This window comes from Triturus cristatus, chromosome 11 (genome assembly GCF_964204655.1).
Source record: "Triturus cristatus chromosome 11, aTriCri1.1, whole genome shotgun sequence".
Lineage (NCBI taxonomy): Eukaryota > Metazoa > Chordata > Amphibia > Caudata > Salamandridae > Triturus > Triturus cristatus.
The window spans coordinates 159143583-159157806 of NC_140594.1; the positions used below are offsets into that span (position 1 = coordinate 159143583).

Sequence of the window (14224 nt, forward strand, 5' to 3'; positions counted from 1 at the left end):
ATTGTATTTAACCTATTTATTGCTTCACTGTATTTATTGGTCCACAGTATTTATTGATGCACAATATTTATTGGTTTACAGTATTTATTGCCTCAGAATATTTAATTGCCTGTATGTATTGCACTTATATTTATGCCTTCATTATTTATGATCACCCCTATTTATTGAATCATTAAGCCAGTATTTATTTGACCTGCACTATTTAAAAAGTTTGTATATTGTGATTGTTATTTATTTATCCAATCAGCAACTAAGAGAAAAAGAAGATAAACAGATATTTTCATAATTTTTACGGTGTAGAGTCGTTTTTGGAACGGATGCACGCATGGTTATTGTTTGGGTATGTCGTATGCTTAGCACGGAGCCTGATTCCTGACCACTCGAGCCAAGCTACCACAGTGTGTCCGGGAGAACACCACCACCCTTCCAGAGTGGGAGTGTTGTTCCAACATCACCCCTATAGCAGGCCTTGATAATCCTGAAGGAAGGGTGCTGGGTTTTACACGAGATGGTGCCCCTGCATGAGCAGAGCCCCTCTGCAGCCTTCAGAGACCATTCTCCCGGATAGTCTGTGACACAGCCAAAAATATAGATAGAGGTGCATTATAACCTTGCGTTAAATGCTATCTCGAAAACGGCTGCAACAAACCATGTCGTGTTTGGTATCAAACACCTTGGAGTCATACCTCCCACACCTGTAAACGGTGTGGGAGGTATGATTCCACCCCTCAGAAGTAACCTTCGTGGGTTCCTGGTCTTCCCAGTACCAGCCTTTTCGACCCGGACAGCACAAAATGGATGCTGCTGACCAGAGACACATTTCTGCCCTCCTGCTGCTGAGCTCGAGCAGAAGGCGGCAGCACAATAAGCATCCTGTCACAGGGAGGTGTGACCACCTCCCGGACAGGATTTAGTTTTATTGGAGCTGGGTGGGGGCACTGCCAAAGTTCCTGAAAGTCTGCACGAGGGGCACACTTGGTGACCCTGTGCATAGTCCAGCTCAAACCAGTTCTGGGAGCCATTGGCTACTGCTCTGGTGCAAAACTGGACAAAGGACATGGGTTACACCACCGCCCTGTCCTGACCCTCCCCTGGGAGGTCCCCTGAATATGTCTAACCCTCTCCCGTGGGTACGAAAGGGCTTACATGGCTGTAGGACCCTAGGTTCGACGTGGACAAGATTCTGAACATGAAACCACTGACCTTCGACCGTCTGGACACTCTGGACTTCGCTGGACTCCCGACTGGGATCGATTTGTCTCCCTCTCCGTCCAAAGCATCGTCTGTGCCCGTGCACCATACAGGCTTTGTGTAGGACCTGTGGAGCATCAAGGACAACTGAAGTATTTTCCTTGGGGTGAAGGAGTCACTCCCCTGCGTTTGCAGGCACCGTAACGCAACTGACTGGTCTGCTGATCCTGAGCTCCTGCAGACTCCGAAGGCTCCAGCAACACAGGAGGTGGGTTCCTAAGTTTCTTTAGGTCGAGCTGCCCTCTCACCATGTTTGAGGCCAGTATCCCTCATGGGGACTGCATAACCCAAGCCCCTGTGCACCGTGTACTTTTGCAATTGCATATGCTTGTTGGTCTTCCCCAACTTTGTGCATTGAGCTGGCGATAGCCCCAACCTCTGCGCATATTTCGTACAAAGAACTACGGCTTCCTCGCACTCTGTGCTCTGCAAGCTGTGACTTTCTGAAACTGCTAGAGGTCCCCTCACGAATCATGTGCCTTTGGCCTGTGGGTCCACTTGATGGACAATCCTGATGTTCTTGGGCTCCCCTGGTTGCTCCAGGCCTTCCCTGACTCCCCTTGCTGCGGTGAGTCCTCTGGTCCTTGCTGGGTGAGACCGTAACCTTCTTTGACCTTCTTCATGGGTTGTCGTTGCCAAGACTTGTTGGTGCTCCCGCCAAACCCCAACCCCCCTCAGCACTCAACATCCTTTGTGGGACAGCTCATATCCGGCTCCTGGTTGTCCTCGACGCCTCCTGGTCCCTGCACTCAATGACATCGGTGGGCATTCGTCTACTGAGCCCCTGGTCACTCCTGAGTGACCCAGACTCTGTCCCCTCTGCTTTCACGTTCCTTCCATCAAGAATCCACCTGCGGTTTCCACCGGACACTTTTCTTCTTTCCAGCAGTGGCATTTCTTTGAAGACTCCCATTGAGAATGACTGCGGTTTCCGACGCCATTTCAGACCTATGCACCTTGTTTCCCTGGGATAGGTAACTCTGGTGCCTCGATATCCACGGGTGAGGTGGGTCTCCAACCTTCTATGTTCCAAAGGGTTTCCTCGTAATCCACTGGGAAGGGTCCTTTAACTTTAAAACTGCAACCGCGACTCTCGCATTGAATTGTACGTAGCACACAGTCGTGTTCTCACACTGCACCCGTCCTCCGTGGGGTCCCTACTTACTCACCTTGGGTGGTTCCTTGGGGTCCCAGTGATTCTAGACGTTGTCTTAACTTGAGTCGTGGTTCTTATACCACTATTTTAGTATATGGTTTGGTCTCCCCCAGGAGCCCACTGTGTATTAGTGCTATTTACGATTGTTTCTGTGCTATAATATTGTGTGCTTTGTGTTTATCTGCGTGTACCAGATACTATGAGGTATTTAAGGTGTTCTAATAATAAATATATATTCTTATAACTACTGTGTGGTTCTCCTTTCATATAACCAATACAATAAGATTGCATTCTAGTGAAACAAGCTGCTTAACATTCCTTCAAGACTAAGCCTGAAGGCTGCTCTCCACAGCTACCACTTGGATAGCTTTCTAAGGTTATCTTTGACCTCTTAAATCACCATAAGGGTTGTTTAGACTGGTGCAAGGTGCCCACTTTAATTAGTGGACAGCATATACCTGGCCAACTTCTCACAAAATTATTTTAACTTTTAAATTAAAAACAAACTTGTTTAAAAATGTAAACCTTCATTTTAGTTATAATAGGCTCCTTTGCAAAAACGTTTATCTTAGAACCATTATTTTTGAATCAAAATGTTTAGTAACAGGTTTTTGCAGTATTGTATTTGTATAGAATCCTCCCTACACTGACCATTATATTCTCAGTATAACAGTTGAAAGCGAAATTGTCTGAATTGTGTTGGTAGACTTGATAACTCCTGTAAATACATGGTTTGTTCAGGAACAGAAAGGGAGCATTTTAGTTATTAATTTTTCAATTTATTTCTTATTTGTTTCTTTTTATTTTTTTGCAAAATTGCAGACAGAGTGTTCCAGTTCTGGCTGAAGTACAGAAATATTCTTTATCTGGAGTAAGGGGCCATTGGCGTAAATTTGTGGCAGTGGGTTTTGGAACAACCCTCTGTGCTGTGCCCATTGGACAGGTATTCAAGTAGCATTTCTTGTTTATAGTGCTGGAAGCCAATACATGCCATCTTGTCCTCTGAATAACCCACTTATAAGAATCTTGGATTATTAGGTTGAGCACTCTTTCTGACCTTTTCTGCCATGAAAGAATTTTAAAGTCTCTTTGTTCTATTTTGTCATTTTTCTTTGGTTTTTCGTTCTGTCGTATATGAAAGACTGCACAGTTATAGAAGATGTATTTTACATTGTGAAGCTCAGAAAACAAACTATTACATTTAAAACAGATACATATATGTGGTAGTTTGAAAATGGGTTTACAGGTTAAGGTTATTATTTTTTACTTGTTTCCTCTTTGGAACAGAACAGTTGGCTAAGTATAATGTTTGTTTTTCAGCAATCAGAACATACTCTTTCCTATGAATCCTTAATGAAAAGGGCTGCTTCCTTGGTAACAGACAGCACACATACCTACCTTTCACAAACAACATATGCATTAATTGAAGCTTTAACAGAATATACCAAGGTGAGTGCTTTTATTTGATTGGTATTAAACACTTTCAGTTTTGCCTCCCATGACATAAAAGTTCTTGATTAATTGGCAACCAGGGATTTGAAACAGTGACTTGTGAAAGAAAGTTTACACTTGTAAATGAAATTAGATAACTCAGGAATGAATGTGCTAAACCGTTGCGTTCGTAGTGCCATCCAGTATACTCCCCTGATATTCATGTGAATTGGAAGGGCCTCTTTGTCGTGATAAATCATTTAAAACATATTTTCCATCTTCAATTTCCTTTAAAGAATTTCAGCCAAATGCTGGGCATGGTTTTTGAAGTATGTGCACAAGTGAGGTTGTTTCCCCACAGCATTATTCTCAAGATATAGAATACCACCATGATTCTCTCATTGTATTTGCTCTTATAAGGGGCATAAAGTGTATTGGTTCTTCGTTTAATTATGAGGCATGGGGAGGGAATGTATGAACATGAAGTTTAGCAAGGCAAAAAAAACGAAACTACAACCTTCTCATATATGGGTTAGAAAGAAATTCCATATGCAGCACTTATTGGGGTATGATGATCAAGCTCAACTTTTAACTGCCTAAATGTTTCCCACACTTTTCTGGGCTTCCCATTTTGCGAATATCCAATTGTGAGAGTTGAGAATATTCTGAAGAGCTTACGTTTGGGTCTTCAGAACTTATTATGAGTGACTTTCACAGTCGTTTGGTAAAATTGCTATGTGTTGGGGCTGCTTAACTTTCACTTATGTTTGTCTGGCCACATAGCATTATGCTGGGCGAGTGACCTCACGCTGACAGACCACCTCGTCTTGCAGTATGAGGTGTAAGAACAGGCTGCAGGATAGCTGGTAATGTTTTTTTCTTAACTGTACGCAAGTATTTCAAAATGAACTGCTATTTAGATGATTAAGGAAGTGTAACCTTTCTAGTACGAATTTTCTCTAGAAAGAGAGATCTCTACAGGTTGTTTATTGTTTGATGAGTATTCTTGTTCACGCTGGTAGCCAAGGTAAGATGTTAGCTGTTGGCTTCATCAATCCGTCTGTTGAAGGAAACCAAAGCAAGCAATGTGTTTGTGCATGCCCCTGCTGTAGCATTAACATTTGCAAGGAGGAGTATCAATTTACACTGTCTCCTTTGAAATGTGCCTATAAGACAGACATTTCTGCTGTACTTAGTTCAGGGGCGTTGGAACAGCCTATGTTCTCTATTTATTTGTGTTTTTTTTATAGCATGAACTGAACCCAAATATTGTCGAAGTTCATTACAAAACTTCCAAGTTAGATAACATCGAATTAATGGGAACTATCTACCGTAGCAGAACAGCTTGTTGCTCTAATGTACTGAAACTGTTTAATAGTTGGCAGCGTATTTTACAAAGATTCAAGCTAGCAAGCGAATATGGGTGATGGTAAAAAAGAAGGCAACTAGTCAGTTTGTCTTCTTGGGTCTTGTTTGAGGAATGTCAACAATTATTGGGACCACTAAAAACCATTGCATGAGACCCATTATTGCTATGAAAGACAGGCTACATGCAGAAGGTGACAGGACATGATAGGTGGAATTGTTAGTCCTTTGGGCTCAGCCTTGAAGACCTCAAGAGAAGGGTTTGTCCTCATTGATGAGGGCATGCAGTTCCATAACTTGTGTATGCTTCCTGAGCAGGATTGTTTAAGGGTTCATTTCTTTTTGCAACTGGGGATTTCCAGTAGGTGGATCTTTTTTTTTGATAAGCAACTTAATTAATTTTTGAGAACACCAAGAGAAGGTTAGCGGCAACAGCACAGTACCCAAGTTCGCATACAAGACACTGTAAGGGTGTCGATGGCAATAGTGTCTAGCATGCACAGCGATCGAGCATTTAACATGGCAAAGAAAACAAAAACAAGCAGTCAGCCAGAAGCAAAGAGCTATTCCCATGAACCCTCTATTCCAGCTGTTCCGACCATTTACCCCATACTTTCTGGTACTTGGCAGGGCAGTCTCTGGCTTCGAACAAGGGCTTCTCTTGAGGGGTGCACCTGTCCACCCCTCGGCGCCATTTAGCTATTGGGGGGGGGGGGGTGTCAGGCTGTGTCCAGGCCATAGCGAAGAATAATTTCTCTGCTTGGGACCCGTCTAGACCGTCCATAATACCCAGGAGGAGGCGCATAGGGTCATGAGATACATGCCAGCCCAGGATGTGTGTGAGTTTGGATTCTATCTCTTCCCAGTATTTTATTAGGCGAGGGCAAGACCAGACCATGTAGTAGAAGTCTGCTGGTTGGTACCTACAGCGTGTGCATTCAGCCGAGGCACACAGCCCCACTCTATGTAGTCTCTCCGGAGTAAGGTATGCAGTGTCGAGGTAGTAGATCTGGATGAGTCAGAGTCTGGCGGAAGCAGTGATGGTCTTGGGGGCCATAAGGGCGTCCCCCCAATCTTCATCCTCAAGGGGGCCCAGCCAACCCTCCCAGCGAAGTTTAAGTGAGTACGGTGTTGTGGGGCCATTGATCGTGAGGGAACGGTATATGCGTAATATGCCTCCCTTCTGAGATTTCCCATCATGATCTGCGCTTCCAGTGGGCTGAATTCAGGAAGAGTGGTGCCCATTGAAATGTGTGTGTTCAGGGCGTGGCGCAACTGTAAATACCTGTAAAATTGTGAGGTGTGTAGGGTAAAGCGGTTCTGTAAATCCTGAAAGGACCTCATATGGTCTCCCACCCACATGTCACCCAGTTGTGAGATGCCAAGACTTAAACCCTCGCAACGCCGCCACTTCAGCTAGCCACCTGCCCTGCCAGAGTGGTGTTTGTCGGGTCAATTTGGATTCCCACTGTGTATGACGCAGGGCCGAACGCCTGGCCAGGAAGCCCGTCCGGGTCACCATTGGGAGTGCTTTAGGAATGAGGCACCCATACATGAGGGCCTGGATTCGAGGGAAGCCCAGGTCACGAAGTTCAGTTCTCTAAGCTGGATCGGACCATCCTCCAGTGAACCAGTCATGGAGGACCAGCAGCCGGGTGGCTAGGTAGTATCGGAATAGGTCCATTATGCCCATGCCACCGTCGAAGGGCGGAATGCGGCAACGGGCGAGAGCCATACGTGGCCTCCCACCTCCCCACTGGAACCATGTAGTCATGACGTTGATGTCCCGAAACCAACTTCTGGGGCAGTGGAGGGTGGTATTTTGAATAATATACTCGAACCGTGGGAGGATCATCATCTTAAATAGGGCCACCCTTCCGAGTGGATTAAGCTGCAAGGTTTGCCAACAGCTGAGGTCCTCCTTGGCATTTTGGATAAACGGGGTGATATTCAGTGCCCAGTTCAGCTCGGGGAATAGAGCACCCCATATTCCTAAATATTTGAATGACTGCCGCCTATTGGGAATGGTGGTTTGCCAGTCAAAACATTCCCTAGAGAGACGAAGAGGCATGAGAGTCGATTTGGCCGGGTTCAGCCGGAAGCCAAAGAACTTTTCAAAGGCTTAAAGGGATTGGAGACATTTAGGGCCGGAGCTGGCCGGGTCCCCCAAGAAGAGCAGGGCGTCATCCGCGTATAGAACAATTTTATCAATGTGGTGGCTTCCCCACGACCAACCTTGAATCTAGTTGACTGTGTGGATGAGACACGCCAGGGGTTCCAGCGCGAACAGTAGCGGGGAGAGTGGGCAGCCCTGTCTCGTGCCTCTTCGGCTTGGGAATATCTCACAGAGGGTTCTATTAATAAGCACCCTGGCCCTAGGGTTAGAGTGTAGGACTCGGACAAATCGCCGGAACTGCTGACCCGTCACCATTATTGTGAGTACTTTTTCAAGATCGAGCCAGTCAACAGTATCAAAGGCTTTCTCGATGTCCACAAGAAGGAGTGGTAGGTAGGGGGTAAGTGTCTGGCGGTTTGCAAGAGCTAAGAGAAGGCATCTTAGGCAGTGTCTGGTGCTACGTGCTGGCATGAAGCCACATTGGTCGGGGTGGATCTTGACCTCAGTGTTGATTGGAGAAATCGGCCTGTAGTCCGCACTGAGAGAAGAGGGTGGTTGAGTCTTGGGAATGACCACAATGGTCGCCGTATCTGTTTCGGGGGGAATGCCCCAACTTCTGCCACATTTGGGAACAAGGTGGAGAGATGGGGGACCAGCAGCTCCTGTTAGGAAGAATAGTTCTCCTGAGGGAGTCCGTCTTCTGGGCCTGAGGTCTTCCGGGATGCCAGTTGGGAGATTGCTGCCCCTATTTCCTCTGGGGTGAAGGGAAGGTCCAAACTCGCTGCCTCTGAGTGTGACAAACAGGGAACGTGGACTTGCAGAGGGTTTAAAAAGTCTGGGAGGGAACCCTCCAGTTTGTGGGCTGAGTATAAGTAAGGATAGTAATCTGCAAAAGCCTGCGCAATCTCGACTGAGGTCTGACAATGAGGGTCTGCGGATCTCAAGTACGATTTGATTTGCCAAGGGGTATGAGGCCAGTCCGTGTAACAGCTTGCCGTACACCCGGGCGACAGACGAGCGCCTCAGTAATTTAGCTGATTCTAATGAGGTTTGCTTGATTTCTTCACGTATGGCTGCCAATTGCCTATAACGGGCCGCTTCTGGGGTTATGGCAAGGTCAGCCTCCAGGTGGAGCGCTTGGTCCTCGAGAAGGGCTAAATGACTGTCTTGGGTAAGCCGTTGCGTCCGAAGGCGTCTTTTGGCCACTCCACGGATGGTGGCCTTACTTGCTTCCCAGAGGGTACCTCGTGAGGATACCGAGCCCAGATCTGTGAGAAAATATTGCTGAAGTTCCTGTCCTATAGCTTTTTGGAACGCCTTGTGCAGGAATAATGGTGAGTGTTCTGAGATTCCCCGAGGGAGGATGGATATGTCGGTCACTCGTTGACAGTCGGGGCAGGCATGAAAATCATGTCAATGCACGCATGGTATGGTGCACTGCTGAGGTATGTGTGTATTGGGAGATTCAAGGGTTCCAGATCCTCCATATGTCCCAAAAGCCCAATGTGGTCGCCCAATCAACCAATTTCTTGGCATGCGTTGCCCTAATGGAGGAAGGTGTGCCTGTGGTGTCGAGGGTAGGTTGCATGACCGTGTTAAAGTCTCCTCCCAGGATCGTCTGTTCCCAGGACAGAGTGGAAATGTCAGTGAGATGTTGCAGCATTGAAGTGAGTGTCGCGGGAGGAATGTATATGGATAGGAGATTACAGGGATTCCCTTCCAGTGTCCCTGATAGAGGCACGAATCGTCCTTGTGTGTCCCTGTTAATGTGAGAGAGAACAAATGGGAGGGTCTGTTTTGGCAGGATGGCCTCCACCTGGGAGCCCCTGTTAAAGCCCGAATGTCACACCCCGTCAAAACCGTAGCGCGCAAGGAAGGAACAATGGGTTCCTAAGAGATGGGTCTCCTGAAGCAGGAGGATATCTGGGGAGTGTCGTTGGGCACACTTCAAGACTGCTGTGCGTTTGATGCGGTCTAGCAGACCATTAACGTTCCAGGATATGACCCGGAGAGAGTTAAACCCCTGGGTTGTGTGCATCGTGCAGAGCGAGTGGTCCATGTGGGTAACAGGGTCGTGCCTTGTGGTGAGCTTTTGGTGGGGTACAAGGCAGGCACCGCCTTCTAGAGCGGTGTCCGGTATGCGGGGCCGCCATGCGTGCGGGACATTCCTGTGTTAAAGTGCCATGTGCTGTTGGAAAAAGAAGTTTTAACATAAAACCTAAATTTAAACATTGGGCAACGGTCTTGGTCCCTCCCACCCCTCCGCCCCCCACCCTATACTTCTGAAATTAAAGCATCTGTCGCCCTACATCTAGGAAAGAACAACCTAAACTATCGCGTTTAGTATGGGAAATACATGGTGGACCCCTCCACCGGTGTCGGATGAAAGTGTGTCATCAGCATAATTCACAAGTTCCGCTGCATGACCCTGTGGGGTATGTATTCCAGAACTACAGGTAGCGATATCCCTCCATTTCCAATCGCCGCCCTTCAGGGGGCCCTCAGATTGCTGGGCTGCGGGAGAGGTCCGAGTGTGTGGCCGCTAAATCCAAGGTGCCCAGAGGGATGCGCCCCCTGGATAAGTTTTCAGCGGATTTAGCCCTTTTTGGGGGGTTTTGGAGCCCAGAGGTCTGAGAGTGCTTCCTGGTTCGTGGTTGGCCAAGCTCGGTGATCATGAGGCCTCCCTGTGGCCCCTATGCCCCCTGCGTGATTGTGTACGCCTCCTGTGCTGTTTGAGTGACAGAGGTTGAGAGGCCTGGGGATCCGAGTGTACGGGTGAGGTGTTTTGGCTGGGCCCCGAGGAGACGCTCCTCGGTCAGCCAAGTCCAGGCAGCCTGTGGAGAGTCGAAGAACTGTGTTTTGCCCTGTTAGATAACGCGAAGACGGGCCAGGAAAAGGAGTCTATATTGAAGGCCAAGAGCATGCATTTTATGTTGGACCTCTGCGTAGTAGCGTTGTCGGTCCTGCACCTCTTTTGTATAGTCCAGGAACACCATGATGGTGTGATTCTGAAATTTTAAGGGGCCCAGGGTCCTTGCCTCACTCAGAATCGCATCCCGGTCTTTAAAATTAAGGATCCAAGCTATTATAGGGCGGTGTGGGGCTCCGGGTGGTAGTCTAGGTGCAAGGGATCGGTGGGCCCTTTCAACCGCGAACCAGGTCGAGAGGGTGTCCTTGGGCATCCAGGATGAAGTCCATGTTTCAATGAAGGTGGTCATCTGCCCCCTCTCAGTCCCCTCCGGAAATTCCACCAGGCGGAGATTATTGCGGCACAATCAGTTTTCGGCGTCCTCAGCCCATCTGTGTAGCTCATTAGTGTGGGATTGCAGGCGGGTCCCTTGTTCCTTCAGTTGGTGGACATCATCCTCCACCGTGGAGAGGTGGGATTCGGCTTCCGAGATGCAGGCCGTGGCCTTATGCAAGTCTTGCCGGATCAGGGACATGTCGACTCGGACCTGTCCGATCCTTCCCTCCAACGAGGCCTGAGACGCTCTAATCGCCTGTAGGATTGGAGCCAGATCCCTGCCCTGGAGAGACAGGCTGTCCATGCTCCTCCCCCCCCCCCTCCCGATCCACTGTAGTGTACTGGTCCATTTTCGTTTGTGTTTGGGTGGTAGAGGATTTAGGGCCTTAGTCTTTTTTCCATGTTTAGTGGTGAGAGATCCAGCGGGGGCCGAGTCAGGGCGTTTCTAGTGCAGTCTCCCACAAGCAGAGGTTTCCAGTCTCTTCAGGCTCTTTGTAATGTGGTTAGGCGGGAGCGCCCTTGTCCCCGGGGTGGAAGACCCACAGGTGGTAGAGCCCTGGGGCCCCAGGGCCGGTAGCCCCCCCAGGAGGTCACACGTATGGACTTGGCTGTAGGTGCGACCCTCCCGGGGGTGAGTGGGTATGTCCAGAGCCAAGGGAGAGACTGAGTCCCGCCGCGCCAAAGGGCTGTAGGCCGGGGTCACACTCACGGCGTTGCGTTTAGGGCTCCACCCCCTTAGCAGTGAAATCCCGTCGGAGGCAGGGAGGAAATCTGCAGGCTCTAGCGTGGGCCACTGTTCTAGCCCACAGAGGGTGCAATCTACTACCTGTCCCCAGGTCTAGATAACGGGTGCCAGGTCAAAAGCCCAGTGGCCTCCCGGCAGGCGTGCAAGGATCACTACTGTGGGATGGGCCCAGTCCAAGGGAAAAGCACCAATCAAGGGCATCTGTCTCCAAATGTTCGGGAGGTGCCGCCAGGAGATCAAGTTGGGTCAATCTCCAGGCCTGCTGCTAGGGAGTGTGTAGTAAGGAGGTCCACGCAGGAAGGATGAAATTCAGGAAGCTTTATTGAAGATAGTTACATGTTGATAGTTCCAGAACAGCAGGTAGTTATGTTCTGTAGAGCAGCCCCACCAGGAGCAGTCCGCTTGCTGCTCAGCCCATTCTCAACTGTCATTCCCAACCTCTCAGGCACCCAACATTCCAATCGCATCATCACTCCAACATTCCGTGCAGCACACACACAAACACACTGGCTGAGCAGGGGGTGTAAAAGGCATAACAAGAGCCAGAGAAGGATACTACAGAGTGATTTACGGCAGGGCCCAGAGGCGACAGTGGGGGAGGCAAAACACACAGCGGGGTGAAGCCGAGATGAACACTCCCAGGCCGCTACTCCTCAAATCAAGGGTTCTAGGGTGCAGTTTCTCGGATTCCACTCCCCCCCGCCGGTCCGGGTATGCACTCATACACGGGGTCGATAATGCAGTGCAGGGGGGGGGGCGCACTCACCACCTTGTCGAGGGCCCAGCAGGTCCCAGGATCACTCGCCCCAGCCAGGTGCAGCGCAGGTCCGCAAGACACTCACTGCCACAGCACGGCCTCTTCAGTGAAGAGTTTTGTGAATAATGCTCATCAATTTCAAGATGTTTCTTGCTTTAGCCTGGAAGCAGTTCAAAGATCTCAAGAGTGAGGTGATCATACTTTCTGGAAAACCCAAACTAGTGTAGCAGCAGAATGGAAGATAGCTCTCAGGGGAGCAAGTTGGAGTGTCTGGATCCCCATTAGCAAGACGTTTCTATGGTGTGATTGGACAACATCTTTAATCAAGAGCAAATGTTTAATTCCATGCAGAGTTTATATAGTAGTTTAGCTCCTTTTGCTATGTTGTTTATGTGGGATTAAAGACTCAGCCTACAGGTTAAGAAAGGGCAGTCAGTGCTGGTGTGTTGGCAGTTGAGAATATTGGTGGCACATAGGCATGACTGTACTGGCACTAATCAGTCAGAAATCTGTCTCCAGGGGTTCCAGAGACTTTCAGATGAGGCTGAGTATTGTCAATTTGGATGAGGTAGGAGATGTTGGGAATTGTTTTTCTTTTACTTTTATGAGCATGTACACAAACACAAGCCACATGCTTAGGATAATAATCGCCAGTGAAAGTCATAAGCATAGGTTAGATGTTCAAGATTATCGCAGAAAACCGGCTATTAATTATCAGACTTCGGGATGATAGTTGATCTATAGAGACCATTATAGTTGCAATCAACAAACATAGGGCAGCAGTGGGTCCTGAAGTGCAGTTGGACAGTGTCAATTTAACAGTACTGTAATAACCGGAACAAATATGGGGGCAAGGGGAGGGGCTAGGGAGTAGAGGTCACGTTGAAGGGATGGGTCCAGCCTCATGGGTGCATAACAAGAAAGGGGGGGTGGTGTCCAAATGTGTAGGGGTGTTGTGTTCCATACCGATAGGGGCGAGAATAAAGTCTGGGTAGTTCCATTCATTATGAGGGTCCTCTGGGATAAGTGTGATAGAGGAGGAACACTTGCAGGTCATAAGATTTGCCCATGAATGCAGCTCTAAGAATACACAATCTATGTTTCTTAAGTGGTTTCTCCTTTTAAAGGTGGGCTTTAATGATCGATCAGAAGATGTTGTACCATTACAAGCTCTAATATGACTACATAATGGGAGGTCTATCATCTGCAGGACCACTTTCGTCATTGATTTTACACGGGGGCAGTGAATTTGGGGAATGGCTTGGGCTTGATCTTCATACGCAATGCCTCACAAAACTGCTGATGGCTCAGATTTAACATTAAAATCTCCTACCACAGTAACGGCAACATTTCTATCTAGTCCTTCTAGACAATCTTGTAGTACCAGAAGAGCTGGAGACTCAGTTGACTTTGGGGAACTTCTATTTTAAACATTATATAAAAGAAGTTTCTCCCATTCCAGGATAGGAGTTCCAGACCTAGAATATCTGGCAACTTTATATTTAACTGTTTCACCCGGCAACCTAGTGCAATATTGATGACCCATGTTGTTAGCCCCCCCGAGGGTCTCCCTACTTGTGAACTTGTAGCTGCTACTGAAACCCTCTTAAAGTGTGCTTTATGGATTGGTGTTGAACCCCAAGTTTCCTGAACCATAATAACATCTACTTTGTCAATGAATGCCCCCCCAGTCTTCTTGAGGCGGTTTGTTCCTCCAGCTTGCTATGTTCCAGGAAACTATTGATAGTGTGCTAGTTTTACCATTGGGTACCATGAGAACTTCTCCCGGACTAACAGGACCTACAAGTTCCGTCCTTGGTAGGGTGCCGTGGGTGTAAGATCATTTTTAGAAGCCGAGCTGACCCATGCAGACCCATATGGAGTAGGGGAAGTGAACAGCTGAAAAAGTGTGACTTATCAAAAGGAGTTAAATGTGTGCTAAGGAAGGTGTTACCTATTACATAGACTGGCTCCCCACTATCCTCCCCAGTAAGAGGATGACTAGCATTAAGCGATGTGGTTCAGGGTGTATTTGTATGCACATGTGGTACCTTCTTAAGTCAGTCAATAAGCCTAAGTGGCGAATCCAGTGTATCGCCTTGTTCTTAAGGAATTTTTCTGTCTCTATAGATGAAGAGCAGGACAGCCTAGGGATGTTA

The 14224-nt window shown here is 48.0% G+C and overlaps 1 protein-coding gene across 1 annotated transcript in view; it reads left to right on the forward strand.

The window, feature by feature from the left end:
- Window positions 1–14224, forward strand: part of DIABLO (diablo IAP-binding mitochondrial protein) — a 205428-nt gene that overhangs the window by 63478 nt on the left and 127726 nt on the right. Inside the window, exons 2-3 of the mRNA XM_085633271.1 lie at window positions 3230–3350; window positions 3728–3856. Coding sequence (XP_085489397.1) covers window positions 3230–3350; window positions 3728–3856 — 250 coding nt within the window. The remainder of the gene's footprint in view (window positions 1–3229; window positions 3351–3727; window positions 3857–14224) is intronic.